At 44.7% G+C, this 19,584-nt stretch overlaps 1 protein-coding gene across 6 annotated transcripts in view; it reads left to right on the top strand.

Annotated features, from left to right (window-relative positions):
• The window catches only part of LOC106612433 (DISP complex protein LRCH3), a 99,704-nt gene that overhangs the window by 73,143 nt on the left and 6,977 nt on the right, over nucleotides 1–19,584 (top strand). The window contains exons 14-19 of one of the 6 annotated variants that reach the window (XM_014213552.3): nucleotides 10,910–10,943; nucleotides 11,234–11,347; nucleotides 11,894–11,994; nucleotides 12,286–12,423; nucleotides 12,761–12,838; nucleotides 13,409–15,761. In XM_014213552.3, the coding sequence (XP_014069027.3) occupies nucleotides 10,910–10,943; nucleotides 11,234–11,347; nucleotides 11,894–11,994; nucleotides 12,286–12,423; nucleotides 12,761–12,838; nucleotides 13,409–13,609 (666 nt within the window). In that variant the 3' untranslated portion in view covers nucleotides 13,610–15,761. Of the gene's footprint in view, nucleotides 1–180; nucleotides 9,818–10,906; nucleotides 10,944–11,233; nucleotides 11,348–11,893; nucleotides 11,995–12,285; nucleotides 12,424–12,760; nucleotides 12,839–13,408; nucleotides 15,762–19,584 lie in introns of those variants that run through there. The other 5 variants (XM_014213551.3, XM_014213549.3, XM_014213548.3 and 2 more) reach the window with 5 other exon arrangements.

The raw sequence follows: 19,584 nt of genomic DNA, 5'->3' as shown, positions 1-19,584 counted from the left end.
CCACACAGGTCTGGTTCCTGAGTTAATTAAGCGATTAACATCCCATCATGATTAGGGTCATGTATAAAAATGCCCAGTTAACCATTATTTTGACTTTGAAAGAGGGGTCTCAAAGGAGCATATGGGGTTTAAAGTGTGTGTGTGTGTGTGTGTGTGTGTGTGTGTGTGTGTGTCTCTCAGTCACCAGATCTCAACCCAATTGAACACTTATGGGAGATTCTGGAGCGGCGCCTGAGACCGTGTTTTCCACCACCATCAACAAAACACCAAATGATGGAATTTCTCATGGAAGAATGGTGTTTCATCCCTCCAATAGAGTTCCAGACTTGTAGAATATCTAACTGTGACGTTTTCATTACGCACCAAACTGCCAAGTGGGACTAAGATGAAACGCTCTTTTTCATTTTCTGTCAAGTGCCTAATGAACACAGCCCTGGCTATTATACATTTTTCACACAAACGTTCCTCTGACCCAAACTGTACTCCTCTGGCTCACTTTTCTCTGAGTACAGTATGGTCTAACCCAAGGATCAGCCTGCTTTGTTACACACAGCTTATTTAAAGCCTGGTTTGGGCAGGACATGGCGAGCTAACCATGCCCCTCGGCTCACTTAAGAAAATGTAAATATCCACACCTGCACGGTATGGTTTGGGTCAGCACGATATTGTAAAAATGCTGTTTGTATAGTTATTAGATGACCTGCTGCTATTGGATTCCTTGCCTGTCCCCTTCTTGCTTTCTAACTCTTTCTTTCATTCACCTGTTCAAGAGACAACGGTCATATCCCAAATGGCACCCTGTTCCCTATATAGTTCACTAATTTTGTATGGAGAGCCCATGGGCGCAGCAAATAGGTCCCTTCATCTTCCTGGCGCATTGTAACCAGCTTACACCTGTCCAGGCTTAACCCCTCCTTCTCCTCCTCCACTTCTTTCCCTTCTGATTCCCTTCTTTCTGGCTGGTTCACTGTTAGAGCGAGTACCAGCCTCGCATGGTGTTTGAGATAGACACTGACACCAACACTATAAAGAGGAGGCCTGGCACTAACAAGCAGGTGAAACACTTTTGGTTACAGTACTACACACGCACAAACATTTGACTTGTTTCACATGCACATTTAGAGAGCAACTATGTACACAGCATACATACACACACACAGTCACACATGGTTGGATTAATGATACACAGCAATACATACAAACAAACCAAGTCATAGGTATTTAATCCTAATTGTTTCTGTAAATTGCTCTGGATAAGAGCATCTGCTAAATGACTAAAATGTAAAATGGTGTATATGTGCTGTCTCCAAACATACACTACAGTGCATTCGGAAAGTATTCAGACCCCTAAACCTTTTCCACATTTTATGTTACAGCCTTATTCTAAAATGGATTAAAAAATGTTAATTTCATCAATCTATACACAATACCCCATAATGACAAGGCACACATTTGCAAGTTTATTCAAAATATTTACAAAGTATTCAGACCATATGCTATGAAACTCGAAATTAAGCTCATGTGCATCCTGTTTCCATTGATCATCCTTGATGTTTCCACCGTGCATGTCATAGCAAAAACCAAGCCATGAGGTCGAAGGAATTGTCTGTAGAGCTCAGAGACAGGATTGTGTTGAGGCACAGATCTAGGGAAGGGTACCAAAAAATGTCTGCCGCATTTAAGGTCCCCAAGAACACAGTGGCCTCTATCCTTCTTAAATGGAAGAAGTTTGGAACCACCAAGACTCTTCCTAGAGCTGGCCGCACGGCCAGACTGGTCAATCGGGGGAGAAGGGCCTTGGTCAGGGAGGTAACCAAGAACCCGATGGTCACTCTGACAGAGCTCCAGAGTTCCTCTGTGGAGATGGGAGAATCTTCCAGAAGGACAACCATCTCTGCAGCACTCCACCAATCAGGCCTTTATGGTAGAGTGGCAAGACGGAAGCCACTCCTCAGTAAAAGGCACATGACAGCCCACTTTGAGTTTGCCAAAAAGTACCTAAAGGACTCTGGCTATGAGAAACAATATTGTCTGGTATGATGAAACCAAGATTGAACACTCTGGCCTGAATACCAAGCGTCACGTCTGGAGGACACCTGGCACCATCCCTACGGTGAAGCATGGTGGTGGCAGCATCTTGCTGTTGGGATGTTTTTCAGCAGCAGGGACTGGGAGTCAGAATCAAGGGAAACCTGAGAGATCCTTGATGAAAACCTGCTCCAGACCGCTCAGGACCTCAGACTGGAGGGCGAAGGTTCACCTTCCAATGACCCTAAGCACACAGCCAAGACAACGCAGGACTGGCTTTGGGACAACTCTCTGAATGTCCTTGAGGGGCACAGCCAGAGCACAGGCTGAAACCCCATCAAACATCTCTCGAGAGACCTGAAAATAGCTGTGCAGCGACGCTCCCCATCCAACCAGACAGAGCTTCAGAGGATCTGTAGAGAAGAATCGGAGAAACTCCCCAAATACAGGTGTGCCAAGCTTGTAGCGTCATGCCCAAGAAGACTTGAGGCTGTAATCGCTGCCAAGGTGCTTTAACAAAGTACTGAATAAAGGGTATGAATACTTATGTAAATGTGATATTTCCGGGGGTTTTTTAATACCTTTTGCAAATAATTCTAAAAACCTGTATTTGCTTTGCCATTGTGGGTTATTGTGTGTGAATTGATGAGGATTTTTAAAAAAAATCAGTTTTAGAACAAGGCTGTAGCGTAACAATGTGGAAAAAGTCAAGGGGTCTGAATACTTCCAAATGCACCGTGTATATATAAAAGTATGTGTAAACCCCTTCAAATTAGTGGATCCGGCTATTTCAGCCACACCTGCTGCTGACAGGTGAATAAAACCGAGCAAACAGCCATGCAATCTCCATAGACAAACGTTGGCAATAGAATAGCTTACTGAAGAGCTCAGTGACTTTCAACATGGCACCGTCATAGAATGCCACCTTTCCAATAAGTCCATTCGACAAATTTCTGCCCTGCTAGAGCTGCCCCTGTCAACTGTAAATGCTGTTATTGTGAAGTGGAAATGTCTAGGAGCAACAACGGCTCAGCCGCGAAGTAGTAGGCCACACAAGCTCACAGAATGGGACCGCTGAAGCGCATAGCCCGTAAAAATCGTCTGTTCTCAGTTGCAACACTCACTACCAAGTTCTAAATTGCCTCTGGAAGCAATGTCAGCACAATAACTGTTAGTTGGGATCTTCATGAAATGGGTTTCCATGGCCGAGCAGCCGCACGCAAGCCTAAAATCATCATGCGCAATGCCAAGCGTCGGCTGGAGTGGTGTAAAGCTCGCTGCCATTGGACTCTGGAGCAGTGGAAACGCGTTCTCTGGAGTGACGTATCTGGGTTTGGTGGATGCCAGGAGGACTGCCCCAATGCATAGTGCCAACTGTAAAGTTTGGTGGAGGTGGAATAATGGTCTGGGGCTGTTTTTCATGGTTCGGACTAGGCCCCTGAGTTCCAGTGAACGGAAATCTTAACGCTACAGCATACAATGACATTCTAGAAGATTCTGTGCTTCCAACTTTGTGGCAACAGTTTGGGAAGGCCCTTTCCTTTTTCAGCATGACAGTGCCCCGATGCACAAAGTCAGGTCCATACTGAAATGGTTTGTCGATCGGTGTGGAAGAACTTGACTGGCCTGCATAGAGCCCTGACCTCAACACCATCGAACACCTTTGGGATGAAGTGGAATGCCGACTGCGAGCCAGGCCTAATCACCTAACGTCAGTGCCCGACCTCACTAATGCTCTTGTGGCTGAAGTCCCCGTAGCAATGTTCCAACATCTAGTGGGAAGCCTAACCAGAAGAGGGGAGGCTGTTGTATCAGGTGTCCACATCATTTTTGTCATGTAGTGTACCATCACACAGACGCAAACACCCACAAACACAGTTGTTGTTTTGTTGCCCTTACTGTGCAGCATGCTGTTTCCACTGTGCTTACTCAATTAGCAGAATAGTACTCAATGTTCACTTTATCTTTCTCAGCATTTAATAGTCTCTTTTTATCTTATTTTTCTTGAGTTACATTTTTATTTTTTTTAATCCTTCAATCCACCTTTTGGCTTTACTTTCTTGTCTCTCTCCTTTATATTTTTGTCCCCCCCACCCCAGTCTCTATCCCGGTCTGGGATGTCCATAGATATCGTCCCCACGTGTCTACTGCAGGTACTGCAAACTTGCACGTCTTCTTTTCAACCTCCCTTCGCCATCTCTTTCTCTTTATTTCTTTATACTTTGGGTGTTAAAGCATGTTGCTAAACACTGGCCCAGGGCCAGTTAGGTGATTGCTAGGGTTTGGCTAGCACATGTGTGGTGCGCTCTCTCTTGCAAAATGGCTGCTGTGGCATCACCCAGATGTGAGCTGAGGTGTTTCCCCTGTACAATGTAAAGCACTTTGAGCACCTAGTAGGAAAACACTAGGTGTATATAAATCCAATCCATTAGAGATCGACCGATTATTTTTTTCATCACCGGTACCGATTATTGGAGGACCAAAAAAAAAATACGATACGATTAATTGGACGATTTTTATATATACTGCTCAAAAAAATAAAGGGAACACTTAAACACATCCTAGATCTGAATGAATGAAATAATCTTAAGTACTTTTTTCTTTACATAGTTGAATGTGCTGACATCAAAATCACACAAAAATAATCAATGGAAATCCAATTTATCAACCCATGGAGGTCTGGATTTGGATTCACACTCAAAATTAAAGAGGAAAACCACACTACAGGCTGATCCAACTTTGATGTAATGTCCTTAAAACAAGTAAAAAAAAGAGGCTCAGTAGTGTGTGTGGCCTCCACGTGCCTGTATGACCTCCCTACAACGCCTGGGCATGCTCCTGATGAGGTGGCGGATGGTCTCCTGAGAGATTTCCTCCCAGACCTGGACTAAAGCATCCGCCAACTCCTGGACAGTCTGTGGTGCAACGTGGCGTTGGTGGATGGAGCGAGACATGATGTCCCAGATGTGCTCAATTGGATTCAGGTCTGGGGAACGGGCGGGCCAGTCCATAGCATCAATGCCTTCCTTTTGCAGGAACTGCTGACACACTCCAGCCACATGAGGTCTAGCATTGTCTTGCATTAGGAGGAACCCAGGGCCAACCGCACCAGCATATGGTCTCACAAGGAGTCTGAGGATCTCATCTCGGTACCTAATGGCAGTCAGGCTACCTCTGGCGAGCACATGGAGGGCTGTGCGGCCCCCCAAAGAAATGCCACCACACACCATGACTGACCCACCGCCAAACCGGTCATGCTGGAGGATGTTGCAGGCAGCAGAACGTTGTCCACGGCGTCTCCAGACTCTGTAAAGTCTGTCACGTGCTCAGTGTGAACCTGCTTTCATCTGTGAAGAGCACAGGGCGCCAGTGGCGAATTTGCCAATCTTGGTGTTCTCTGGCAAATGCCAAACGTCCTGCACGGTGTTGGGCTGTAAGCACAATCCCCACCTGTGGACGTCGGGCCCTCATACCACCCTCATGGAGTCTGTTTCTGACCGTTTGAGCAGACACATGCACATTTGTGGCCTGCTGGAGGTCATTTTGCAGAGCTCTGGCAGTGCATCTCCTGCTCCTCCTTGCGCAGAGGTAGCGGTCCTGCTGCTGGGTTGTTGGCCTCCTCCACGACTCCTGATGTACTGGCCTGTCTCCTGGTAGTGCCTCCATGCTCTGGACACTACGCTGACAGACACAGCAAACCTTCTTGCCACAGCTCGCATTGATGTGCCATCCTGGATGAGCTGCACTACCTGAGCCACTTGTGTGGGTTGTAGACTCCGTCTCATGCTACCACTAGAGTGAAAGCACCGCCAGCATTCAAAAATCAGCCAGGAAGCATAGGAACTGAGAAGTGGTCTGTGGTCCCCACCTGCAGAACCACTCCTTTATTGGGGGTGTCTTGCTAATTGCCTATAATTTCCACCTGTTGTCTATTCCATTTGCACAACAGCATGTGGAATTTATTGTCAATCAGTGTTGCTTCCTAAGTGGACAGTTTGATTTCACAGAAGTGTGATTGACTTGGGAGTTACATTGTGTTGTTTAAGTGTTCCCTTTATTTTTTTGAGCAGTGTATATATTTGTAATAATGACAATTACAACAATACTGAATGAACACTTATTTACAAAAATTAAAAACTATTTGTCTCAAATAATGAAAGATGTTCAATTTGGTTTAAATAATGCAAAAACAAAGTGTTGGAGAAGAAAGTAAAAGTGCAATATGTACCATGTAAAAAAGCTAACGTTTAAGTTCCTTGCTCAGAACATGAGAACATACAGTGACGGAAAAAAGTATTTGATCCCCTGCTGATTTTGTACGTTTGCCCACTGACAAAGAAATGATCAGTCTATAATTTTAATGGTAGGTTTATTTGAATTACAAATTCCTCAAAAATAGAAAAACGTCAATTTCTCAAACATATGACTATTTTACACCATTTTAAAGATAAGACTCTCGTTAATCTAACCACACTGTCCGATTTCAAAAAGGCTTTACAACGAAAGCAAAACATTAGATTATGTCAGCAGAGTACCCAGCCAGAAATAATCAGACACCCATTTTTCAAGCTAGCATATAATGTCACATAAACCCAAACCACAGTTAAATGCAGCACTAACCTTTGATGATCTTCATCAGATGACAATCCTAGGACATTATGTTATACAATACATGCATGTTTTGTTCAATCAAGTTCATATTTATATCAAAAACCAGCTTTTTACATTAGCATGTGACGTTCAGAACTAGCATACCCACCGCAAACTTCCGGTGAATTTACAAAATTACTCACGATAAACGTTCACAAAAAACATATTTTAAGAATTATAGATACAGAACTCCTTTATGCAATCGCGGTGTCCGATTTTAAAATAGCTTTTCGGCAAAAGCACATTTTGCAATATTCTGAGTAGATAGCCCAGCCATCACGGGCTAGCTATTTTGACACCCACCAAGTTTGGCCCTCACCAAACTCCGATTTACTATTAGAAAAATGTGATTACCTTTGCTGTTCTTCGTCAGAATGCACTCCCAGGACTTCTACTTCAATAGCAAATGTTGGTTTGGTTCAAAATAATCCATAGTTATGTTCAAATATCCTCTGTTTTGTTCGTGCGTTCAAGATACTATCCGAAGGGTGACGCGCCCGATGCGTTTCGTGACAAAAACTTTCTAAATATTCCATTACCGTACTAAGAAGCATGTCAACCGCTGTTTAAAATATATTTTTTTATGCGATTTTTCTCGTAAAAAAGCGATAATATTCCGACCGGGAAACCCTGTTTTCGTTCAAAGACGAAAAAATTAAAACATGGTGTTGCCTCGTGCACGCGCCCCAGTCTCATTGTTCTCTGATCGACCACTATCCAAATGCGCTACTGTTTTTCAGCCAGGGCCTGCAAAGACATCATTCACCAGCTCTGAAACCAGATTGCAGAGCGGAGAAGGTACGGTGGGATTCGAAATGGTCGGTAATCTGTTTGTTAACTTGGCTTTCGAAGACCTTAGAAAGACAGGGTAGGATAGATAAAGGTCTGTAGCAGTTTGGGTCTAGAGTGTCACCCCCTTTGAAGAGGGGGATGACCGCGGCAGCTTTCCAATTTTTGGGAATCTCAGACGATACGAAAGAGAGGTTGAACAGGCTAGTAATAGGAGTTGCAACAATTTCAGCAGATAATTTTAGAAAGAGACGGTCCAGATTGTCTTGCCCGGCTGATTTGTAGGGGTCCAGATTTTGCCGCTCTTTCAGAACATCAGCTATCTGGATTTGGGTGAAGGAGAAATGGTGGGGGCTTTGGCGGTTGCTGTAGAGGGTGCCGAGCAGTTGACCGGGGTATGGGGTAGTCAGATGGAAAGCATGGCCAGCCGTAGAGAAATGCTCAATTATAGTGGATTTATCAGTGGTAAAAGTGTTTCCTTGCCTCAGAGCAGTGGGCAGCTGGGAGGAGGCGCTCTTATTCTCCATGGACTTTACAGTGTCCCAGAACTTTTTTGAGTTTGTACTACAGGATGCAAATTTCTCGTTGAAAAAGCTAGCCTTAGCTTTCCTAACTGCCTGTGTATATTTGTTCCTTACTTCCCTTAAAAGTTGCATATCACGGGTGCTATTCGATGCTAATGCAGAACGCCTCAGGATGTTTTTGTGCTGGTCAAGGGCAGACAGGTCTGGAGTGAACCAAGGACTATATCTATTCCTAGTTCTACATTTTTTGAATGGGGCATTTTTATTTAAAATGGTGAGGAAGGCACTTTTAAAGAATAGCCAGGCATCCTCTACTGACGGGATGAGGTCAATGTCATTCCAGGATACCCCGGCCAGGTCGATTAGAAAGGCCTGCTCGCATCAGTGTTTTAGGGAGCGTTTGACAGTGATGAGGGGTGGTGGTTTGGTCGCAGACTCATTACGGTTGCAGGCAATGAGGCAGTGATCGCTGAGATCTTGATTGAAAACAGCAGAGGTGTATTTGGAGGGCGAGTTAGTAAGGATGATATCTATGAGGGTGCCCGTGTTTACGGATTTGGGGTTGTACCTGGTAGGTTCATTGATCATTTGTGTGAGATTGAGGGCATCAAGTTTAGATTGTAGGATGGCCGTGGTGTTAAGCATGTCCCAGTTTAGGTCACCTAGCAGCACGAGCTCAGAAGATAGATGGGGGGAAATCAGTTCACATATGGTGTCGAGGGCACAGCTGGGGGCAGAGGGTGGTCTATAGCAAGCGGCAACAGTGAGAGACTTGTTTCTGAAAAGGTGAATTTTTTTGAAGTAGAAGCTCGAATTGTTTGGGTACAGACTTGGATAGTAATACAGTACTCTGCAGCCTATCTTTGCAGTAGATTGCAACACCACCCCCTTTGGCAGTTCGATCTTGGCGGAAAATGTTAAAGTGGCTCTAGAAGAAGCACATTAAGGTCCTGGAGTGGCCTAGCCAGTCTCCAGATCTTAATCCCATAGAAAATCTGTGGAGGGAGCTGAAGGTTCGAGTTGCCAAACGTCAGCCTCGAAACCTTAATGACTTGAAGAACATCTGCAAAGAGGAGTAGGACAAAATCCCTCCTGAGATGTGTGCAAACCTGGTGGCCAACTACAAGAAACGTCTGACCTCTGTGATTGCCAACAAGGGTTTTGCCACCAAGTACTAAGTCATGTTTTGCGGAGCGGTCAAAAACTTATTTCCCTCATTAAAATGTAAATCAATTTATAACATTTTTGACATGCGTTTTTCTGGATTTTTTTGTTGTTCTTCTGTCTCTCACTGTTCAAATAAACCGACCATTCAAATTATAGACTGATCATTTCTTTGTCAGTGGGCAAACGTAGAAAATCAGCAGGGGATCAAATACTTTTTTCCCTCACTGTATGAAAGCTGGTGGTTCCTTTCAACATTAGTCTTCAATATTCCCAGTTAAGAAGTTTTAGGTTGAAGTTATTATAGGAATTATAGGACTATTTCTCTCTCTACCATTTGTATTTCATCTGCCTTTGACTATTGGATGTTCTAATAGGTACTTTAGTATTGCCAGCCTGATCTCGAGAGTTGATAGGCTTGAAGTCATAAACAGCGCTATGCTTGAAGCACAGCGAAGAGCTGCTGGCAAACGCAGGAAAGTGCTGTTTGAATGAATGCTTACGAGCCTGCTGCAACCTTCCACCGCTCAGTCAGACTGCTCTATCAAATATCAAATCATAGACTTAATATAATAAACACAGAAATACGAGCCTTTGGTCATTAATATGGTCAAATCCGGAAACTATAATTTTGAAAATAAAACGTTTATTCTTTCAGTGAAGTACGGAACCATTCCATATTTTATCTAACGGGTGGCATCCCTAAGTCTAAATATTGCTGTTACATTGCATAATTATGTAAATTTCTGGCAAATTAATTACGGTCTTTGTTAGGAAGAAATGGTCTTCACATAGTTCGCAACGAGCCATACAGCCCAAACTGCTGCATATACCCTGACTCTGCTTGCACAGAACGCAAGAGAAGTGACACAATTTCCTTCGTTAAAATACATTCATGTTAGCAGGCAATATTCACTAAATATGCAGGTTTAAAAATATATACGTTTGTATTGAGTTTAAGAAAGGCATTGATGTTTATGGTTAGGTACACATTGGTGCAACGACAGCGCTTTTTTCGCTAATGTGCTTGTTAAATCGTCACCCATTTGGTGAAGTAGGCTATAATTTGATTATAAATGAACATGCACCGACCGCATTGATTATATGCAACACAGGACAAGCTAGTAATATCATCAACCATGTGTAGATAACTAGTGATTATGTTAAGATTGATTGATTGTTTTTTATAAGATAAGTTTAATGCTAGCTAGCAACTTACCTAGGCTCCTTGCTGCACTCGCATAACAAGTGGTCAGCCTGCCACGCAGTCTCCTCATGGAGTGCAATGTAATCGGCCACAATCGGCGTCCAAAAATGCCGATGACTGATTGTTATGAAAACTTGAAATTGGCCCTAATTAATCGGCCATGCCGATTTAATCGGTCGACCTCTACAATCCATGAATATGATTGTTATTGTAAGCTAACTCTAAGGGGCACTCTACCTACTTGCAGCCAGAGAGCCTGCTTCATGGCTCTATGCCCATAGTCCACCCTCTCTTATGTAACAGTTGCCCATCTTTGTTGTAGCGCTAAAAGATAGGTCTGTGAACACCAAACAGTCGAGTGATGTTTACAGGCCTTTACCCTCCCCCATTACATCTCTGGTGTCAAAGGAGGTGTGAGACCGGAGAATTGTTGAGGGAACTGTATATACATGAATGCTGGTGTTTTCGTCTTGACTCAAATTACATGAACTCTCTCTCCCCCTCTCTTTGTTTGCTCTCTGCTGGGACTCCACTGGCCACTCAGCAGGGCGAGGATCGCTCCTCCTCCCTGTCTCCCACAGGTAAGACACCAGTCACACTATTCCTCCATTTCCCTCTACGGTTACATCACGGCTGCCATACACTGCTCGGTGCAGCTTGTCCTACTGGCTTCCAGGGAAACCAGATTATAAATGGCTGCGTACTTGAGCGGCTTCCAACACACTCCTCCCTCTCCTTACTAATTTACTAATTGCTGTATTCCAAATTGACCACTACCCCCTAGACGTTCCTGTGGATCTGTAAGGATTTTACTACACGTTCTATTCACTCTGCCACTCCCCCACCTGCTCACATCCTGTTCTGCTTGCAGCCCTCCAATCACCTTCTTACCCCGGCCCTGTTGCACCGCCCTTCTGCCAGGGGCCCGCCCAGCGGCCAGACAGCTTCTTGTTTCGCCTCATCCAGAAGGAAGAGCAGAGGAGAGGTATGTCACTAGATCACAACCTCTGGATCTTGGCTGCATGGCCTTGCGAGCTTTCAGAAGAGAGTGTTGGTACCTCTTGAGCATGCAATGCGCATGTGACAATTGAGTGTTGTATGTGACATTGTTCTGGTAACTGTGTCTGGGCTGATAGATTGTCGGTTGCTGTAGAGTTCCGCCTGTCGGTTGCTGTAGAGTTCCGCCTGTCGGTTGCTGTAGAGTTCCGCCTGTCGGTTGCTGTAGAGCTCCGCCTGTCGGTTGCTGTAGAGCTCCGCCTGTCGGTTGCTGTAGAGCTCCGCCTGTCGGTTGCTGTAGAGCTCCGCCTGTCGGTTGCTGTAGAGCTCCGCCTGTCGGTTGCTGTAGAGTTCTGTCTATCTACTGAAGTTTGTCTTCTGAATTGTTTGCCAGGCGTCTGATCATGCCATTGTATCTGTAGAGAGCTAGACTCCACCCTCTTCAGGATAAATGATTAGCACCCATTATGCTTTCACCAGCTTTTGATCTTGTATGTGTATGTTTGAGCCTGTCTGGTTCTGCCTTCCCCCCCAGGTGATGGTGCCGCCCCCAGGCCGGAGCCTGAAGAGGTGACCCCTACCCAGCCTCAAGGCCCCATGGGAGAGGAGGCTGCTCTAGTGGAGCAACTGCGGAAGGTGAACAACACCCGACAAACAGATTCTCCCCCCTTTTGACCAAGCCATTAGGGCCTGGAGTTTCTACTGGGTTCCTTGGCCCATATTCATAAAGCATTTCAGAGTGGAAGTGCTGAACTAGAATCAGTCTTTCCTTTCAGATCATAATTAGATAGACACGGGACCTGATCCTAGATCAGCACTCCTACTCTGAGATGCTTTATGAGCCCAGGTCAGATCACAAGGTCAGGAAAAACTCCTGGCCCTACTTGTGCTAATCCCCCTGTAATTGTGTCCTGCTCTATTTTGTAGAACATAGAGTCCCGTCTGAAAGTGTCCTTGCCCAGCGACCTGGGAGCAGCACTGACCGACGGGGTCGTCCTCTGCCATCTGGCAAATCATGTACGGCCACGATCCGTACCCAGCATCCATGTGCCCTCCCCTGCTGTGGTGAGTGTTTGAATGTGCACTTTATGCGTGTGCTGTGCATGCATACCATACGTGCATTAGTGAGATGTCAGTTTTAGAATGAATTTAGTCAGTCAGGAACACTACACTTCAATCATATCAATACAACAATGCTCCTTTTTACTTTGCCATACATTTGCATTTGGGTTATGATCAGACACTACTTATGTCCCAAATGGCACCCTATTCCCTACATAGTGCACTACTGTGACCGTAGGCCCTGGTCAAAAGTAGTGCACTATACAGGTAATAGGGTGCCATTTGAGACAATTCGCTGTCGTTGTGCTTACCATTGTCCCCGTTCTCTCTGTCCATCAAGCCCAAACTGACAATGGCCAAGTGTCGGCGGAATGTGGAGAACTTTCTGGAGGCGTGTCGCAGGATCGGGGTTCCACAGGTAAGACCTTCACACTAGTTGAATAAAGAACTGGTATACAACTCACTAGTCTTCATGCTAAAACGTCTGTGTGATGGGTTAGAAAAAGCATATGATACAAGAGAACCTGTACTGACTGACTGTTCTTCAGATTTTAATTTGCTAGCAGCAGACGGTGACCTCACCAATTTAGTTAAATACCTAAAGGCTACTTTCAGTGCAGGTTTTTCTCTTCTGTCATAAGATTTCTTGTACAGAGTAGGTAAGACAGACTCCCTCTACTACTCTGCTTTTTGTATCAACACTAAAGTTTAGCCTAGTTCTCTGTCCCTGCTCTTTTTATCAGTTTACTCCAGCTAACTCGACTGACAAACTGGCAACCTGCAGAGCTTTTGTTAACTTGACTTGGAGAGCCACTTGCCTGTACAGTAACTTTCTCTTTCTGCTCCTCCGCTCTTCTTTCTTTTAACTGTAACATTTCCCCCTCAAACTCATCTTCCATCTGTCCGTCCAAACACACAACTCCCCAATCTATGTAATTGTATCCTTTGCCTGCCCATTCTCTCCCCCACTTCATATCCCATGGGACAGGAGAGGCTGTGCACAGTGGAGGAGGTTCTGGATGGCCGGGGAGGCTGTGTTTACGGGACGCTGGGGGTCCTGCTTTCCATGGCTCCTCCCCCCCTCCTAATGCCTTCTCCCCCGGCCCAGCTGGCAGGCTTCGCCCTCTTCTATCTGTCCATCATGTCTGTGCTGTGTGCCCTGTACTGCAACCTGGTGCCCCACCTCTGAACTGTCTGTCTGGACCACACAACCCCTTCCTCACCTTATCAACTGGCTCTCCACCACTCGTACACACACATGCACGCTCACACACCACTCGCACTCCTACGCGCTTCTCATTTCATATTGCGCCGACTCCCATCACCACAGCGGTATCCATTCAGACGCAGCAGAACTCGACAAGGGAAAAACACAAGAATGAGAGTGGACCGCTCTGTCCCACTCTACCATAACAAAGAGGAGCGCTCGCCACTGCCTGGTTTGCCATCCACTGAAAAGGGAACAACTCCATATGCCAAAAACCATATAGTAGGTTTTATCTTTTGTTGTTCCAGTTGTTTTTTGGGGAAGGTTACTTGCTTCCACTTGAGGAGTGGCAAGGTGGACCTTCAATGCTCCCTCGTTACCCTTCTGTCATGTACGGCACTGCCCCCATTGAGAGAGACAGCGAGACCCTGGAGGTTGCTGTGTTGTCAATGAGCTGTCTGCTACTGTACCTACCTACTGAACCTCCTTCTGTGCCTTAAGTTTGTCCGCCTGCCGAAGTGTGTGCATGTGTTTTTTAGATGGAACCTTCCCACCCGAAAGCGCTTCCATTGCACAGATAACATCAAAGTAGTTCTTGTCATATGTAGCCTACGTGCTTCCTCCTCCCCGACTGCCCCTGAGAAGAACCAACCACGAGTAATCTGACCAATCAACGCCAAGCGCTTCTCTTCTCTCCTGTCTCGAACACGGCTTAGCCTTAGCTGCAAAGTCAGTCGGACGTTTTTGCCTAATCAAGAAGAGAGCAGGTAGCCGAGGGTAATTTGTAAGCCTTTGAGTCCTTGCTGACGCACAATCAGGTATCCAACAGGCACCTTTTTCTCCTTGACTGTCTGTGATCGAGCCCCCCTCTGTCCTAATGCTCATTTTGTGGCTCGGGGGTGATGTTACCCCTAGGTACAGATCTAGGATCTGCTTCCCCTTCCCCAATCCTAACCTTAGTGGAACTGAAATTCTCAAATCAACCTACATTTTACATGTCGACATTAGGTAACGTTGTTGAACGTGATGATATGAAAATGCTTTTAAAACATATGATAGGTTTTAGAGCACCGAATACAAGCTTGGAAAGATGTGGCCACAGCCATATTGAAAAAACGTCATGGGAATAGTGGAGTGTCCGCGCCGAACTGTACTTTTTGATCAAGACTGATTAAGATGTGAATAAACGAAAAGCTAAAACTACCCATTTGAGATGGAACAACAATAAAATAATAACAATCATGTTAAAAAGCCTGTATAGTCCTGTCAAAAAATCCACTTGCATAAGTTTTGAGCTTAGTTAGATATAGGTTACATAAGTGATTTTCACAGGGGCAGGGGCATCGGCTCTACTGTTTCCCTACATATTAGTAAGGAGCTAAATACATGATGTCCACAATAGCAAAGCAGTTAGCCAGCATTGAATAAACTTGTATAGTCCAGTCAATAACCCAATTGCACATGTTTTTGTGTTCATTCAGCGAGCAAGGTCTAGCTGTGTTAAACATTACAGTAGTTTAGACGGGCATCGATCGTACTGTTAGCCGAAGTTAGCCATCAAGCTAGCTAAGAGCAAAAAGCTTAGCTAACCGCATGGTAGTGCCCACAATAATAGTCACTTTTTTGTTGGCACATGGTGTACACTATGCATAAAACAGTATTCAATATGGTTTGCCGTTAGGGACTTCAGATGTGCCAAACCTAAGCGAGGCTAGCTGGGCTAGAAACAGCTGACTAGTAAAACAAATATTCAGTTAATGCAAGCTAACGTCAGCTACAGACATGTAGGTTGTTCAATTTCCACTCCTATTGAATCAATTGCAGCTAGTAGTCAGACTTACCATATGATGCTGCCAGTATCCATAGTAAAATCCTGCACTGTCGCAAGCTGTTCTGATAAAATCACTAGCTAGCTAACTAACGAAATATCCATCAATGATAGCTGAGCTTGGCGTGGTTTTGGTCTAGCTACCTAGCTATGATAGCCCAACTTGCACAGTGTATAAGTTGATTTTTTTATTTCATTTACATTACATTTAAGTCATTTAGCAGACGCTCTTATCCAGAGCGACTTACAAATTGGTGCATTCACCTTATGATATCCAGTGGAACAACCACTTTACAATAGTGCATCTAAATCTTTTAAGGGGGGGGGGGGGGGTTAGAAGGATTACTTTATCCTATCCTAGGTATTCCTTAAAGAGGTGGGGTTTCAGGTGTCTCCGGAAGGTGGTGATTGACTCCGCTGTCCTGGCGTCGTGAGGGAGCTTGTTCCACCATTGGGGTGCCAGAGCAGCGAACAGTTTTGACTGGGCTGAGCGGGAACTGTGCTTCCTCAGAGGTAGGGGGCCAGAAGGCCAGAGGTGGATGAACGCAGTGCCCTTGTTTGGGTGTAGGGCCTGATCAGAGCCTGAAGGTATGGAGGTGCCGTTCCCTTCACAGCTCCGTAGGCAATCACCATGGTCTTGTAGCGGATGCGAGCTTCAACTGGAAGCCAGTGGAGAGAGCGGAGGAGCGGGGTGACGTGAGAGAACTTGGGAAGGTTGAACACCAGACGGGCTGCGGCATTCTGGATGAGTTGTAGGGGTTTAATGGCACAGGCAGGGAGCCCAGCCAACAGCGAGTTGCAGTAATCCAGACGGGAGATGACAAGTGCCTGGATTAGGACCTGTGCCGCTTCCTGTGTGAGGCAGGGTCGTACTCTGCGAATGTTGTAGAGCATGAACCTACAGGATCGGGTCACCGCCTTGATGTTAGTGGAGAACGACAGGGTGTTGTCCGGGGTCACGCCAAGGTTCTTAGCACTCTGGGAGTTTTCACTACGCAAGTCAGTTAAGAACAAATTCTTATTTACAATGACTGCCTACCAAGATGCAAAAGACCTCCTGTGAGAACGGGGGGTTAAAAATAATCATGTAGGACAAAACACACATCACGACGAAAGAGACAACTACACAACACAGCAGAAACACATGACAGCACAACATTGTAGCAACACATCATGACAACATCACCACATGGTAGCAGCACAAACATGGTAGACAACAATACATCATGTTAAGCAACCACAAGTGTCAGTAAGAGTGTCCATGATTGAGTCTTTGAATGTTGAGATGGAGACAAAACTGTCCAGTTTCAGTGTTTTTTGCAGCTCGTTCCAGTCGCTAGCTGCAGCGAGCTGAAAGGAAGAGCGACCCAGGGATGTGTGTGCTTTGGGGACCTTTAACAGAATGTGACTGGCAGGGTGTTGTATGTGGAAGATGAGTGTTGCAGTAGGCATCTCAGATAGAGGGAGTGAAGCCTATGAGGGTTTTATAATTAAGCCTCAACCAGTGGGTCTTGCGCTGGGTATACAGAGATGGCAAGAGATGGGAGTATAGACTGCAAGGATGTGTCCTATAAGGAGTATTGGTGGCAAATCTGATGGCCGAATGGTAAAGCACATCTAGCCACTCGAGAGCACCCTTACCTGCTGATCTATAAATTACGTCTTTGTAATGTAGCGTGGGTAGGATGGTCGTCTGAATTAGGGTTAGTTTGGCAGCTGGGGTGAAAGAGGAGCGATTACGATAGAGAAAACCAACTCTAGATTTTACCTTAGCCTGCAGCTTGGATATGTGCTGAGAGAATGACAGTGTACTGTCTAGCCATACTCCCAAGTACAATTTATTGTTCAAGCCATGTTACCTGGCTAATTTCTAACCGGATAGCCTTCTGAAAGGCACATATTTTATTTTTTTTAATTGTCAAAATGAAAACATTTTCAATGAGGCTACTAACATGCATTGTAATCTGGCATGCCTGTCAGACGAAACATTCAAGTGATGTCATTGATGACACGTTATCAAGATGGCTGCACGCAGTAGTCAATGAGGCAATTGTTTTTTTAAGTTTTTTTACTGGTTTAAGGGTTTGAACTTGCTTCTTTATCATGTTTGGTTATCAAAATCCCTTTTAACTTACTACAATGTTTCACTTTGTCTTTAACCTTTAGTAGGTAAAATGCTAAACTGAGCCAAGATCAGTGTGTAGGGGCAACTTCACTCTACCCCCATTATGTGTCTCTGGTGTGTGATGAATGGGGTTAACACTAGCCTGGTTCTAGATGTGTTTGTGCGGTAAGATGGCACAAACAGATCTGGGACCAGTCTATGTAGGCACAAGCTGTGGTAACAATCAGCCCCAGGATATGGCAGGACTACATTGCCTTCCGAAAGTTTTCACACCCCTTGACTTTTTCCACATTTTGTCAAAAAGTGGGATTAAAATGACTTTAATTGTGATTTTTCCTCCACAAAAAAAAAATCTCCCCAAAATACACTGTCAAAGTGGGAGAATTTTTTGGGGGAAAAATAAAACCCTAATACAGTGCATTCAGAAAGTATTCGGACCCCTTGATGGTTTCCACATGTTATTCTAAAAATGATGACATTTATTTTTTCCCTCATCAATCTACACACAATACCCCATAATGACAAAGCGAAAACAGGTTTTTAGAAATGTTTGCAAAAAAAATAATAAACCTTATTTACGTAAGTATTCAGAACCTGAGTTCAGGTGCATCCTGTTTCCATTGATCATCTTTTAGATGTTTCTACAACTTGACTAGACCTGTGGTAAATTCAACTGATTGGACATGATTTGGAAAGGCACACACCTGTCTATATAAGGTCCCACAGTTGACAGTGCATGTCAAAGCAAAAACCAAGCCATGTGGTCAAAGGAATGTTCCATAGAGTCCCGAGACAGGATTGTGTCGAGGCACAGATCTGGAGAAGGGACAGGTCTCTGAATGTCCTTGAGTGGCCCAGCCAGAGCACAGACTTGAACCCGATCGAACATCTCTGGAGAGACCTGAAAATAGCTGTGCAGGGATGCTCCCCATCCAACCTGACAGAGCTTGAGAGGATATGCAGAGAGGAATGGGGAAAAACTCTCCAAATACAGGTGCGCCAAGCTTGTAGCATCATATCAAAGAAGACTCGAGGCTGTAATCGCTGCCAAAGGTGCTTCAACAAAGTACTGAATAAAGGGTCTGAATACTTGTGTAAATGTGATGTTTGAGTTTTTATGAAGAAAGCCTGTATATTTGTAGTGACTGGGTGTATTGATACAAAATCCTAAGTTTAATAACTTGACCATGCTCAATATCCAATGTCTGCTGGGGGGGGGTTTGTGTTGTTTTTTTACCCATCTACCAAAATGTGCCCTTTGTGAGGCATTGGAAAGTCTCCCTGGTTTTTGTAGTCGAATCGGTTTGAAATCACTGCTCTACATAGAGACAGATAATTGTATGTGTGGGGTACAGAGATGAGGTAGTGATTCAAAAATCATGTTAGACTCAATCAATGTGCAATAATAGTGTTTATGTGACTTAAGTACATTTTTCCTCCTGAACTTATTTAGGTGCCATAACAACGGGGTTGAATACTTACTTATTGATTTCAGTGTTTCATTTTTAATTAAAAACATAATTCCACTTTAACATTATGGGGTATTGTGTGTGTTCCAGTGGGGGAGTTTTTTTAATCCATTTTACATTCTGGCGGTAACACAACAAAATGTGGAAAAAGTCAAGGGGTGTGAATACTTTCTGAAGGCACAGTATATCGAAATGAGTGCTCTTATACCGTTCTATACAAAGACAAAGCACATATTTTGTGAGACAGAGAGAGCGAGTGATTCTGTGGTTTGTTCCAAATGGGACCCTATTCTTTATAGTGCACTACTTTTAATCAGATTCCTATGTGCCCCCTGGTTAAAAGTAGTGCACTCAATAGGGAATAGGGTGCCATTCGGGGGACGCAGGCTGTGTGTGTAGTTTGTTGTTGGTCTATGCTGAATGAGTAATGTCTCCTCTGGCTCTGAAGAGCAGTGTGTATGTTCTGTCAGTGGTCTGTTTGCTTCCAGTGTGTGTAACCACGTGCCTATCTCTCCTGTGTCTTCTGTTGTTGACC

The sequence above is a fragment of the Salmo salar genome, chromosome 09 (assembly GCF_965601325.2).
Source record: "Salmo salar chromosome 09, fSalSal1, whole genome shotgun sequence".
Lineage (NCBI taxonomy): Eukaryota > Metazoa > Chordata > Actinopteri > Salmoniformes > Salmonidae > Salmo > Salmo salar.
Note: the sequence above shows the minus strand (reverse complement) of the source record. Positions and strands in the feature narration are given on the sequence as shown.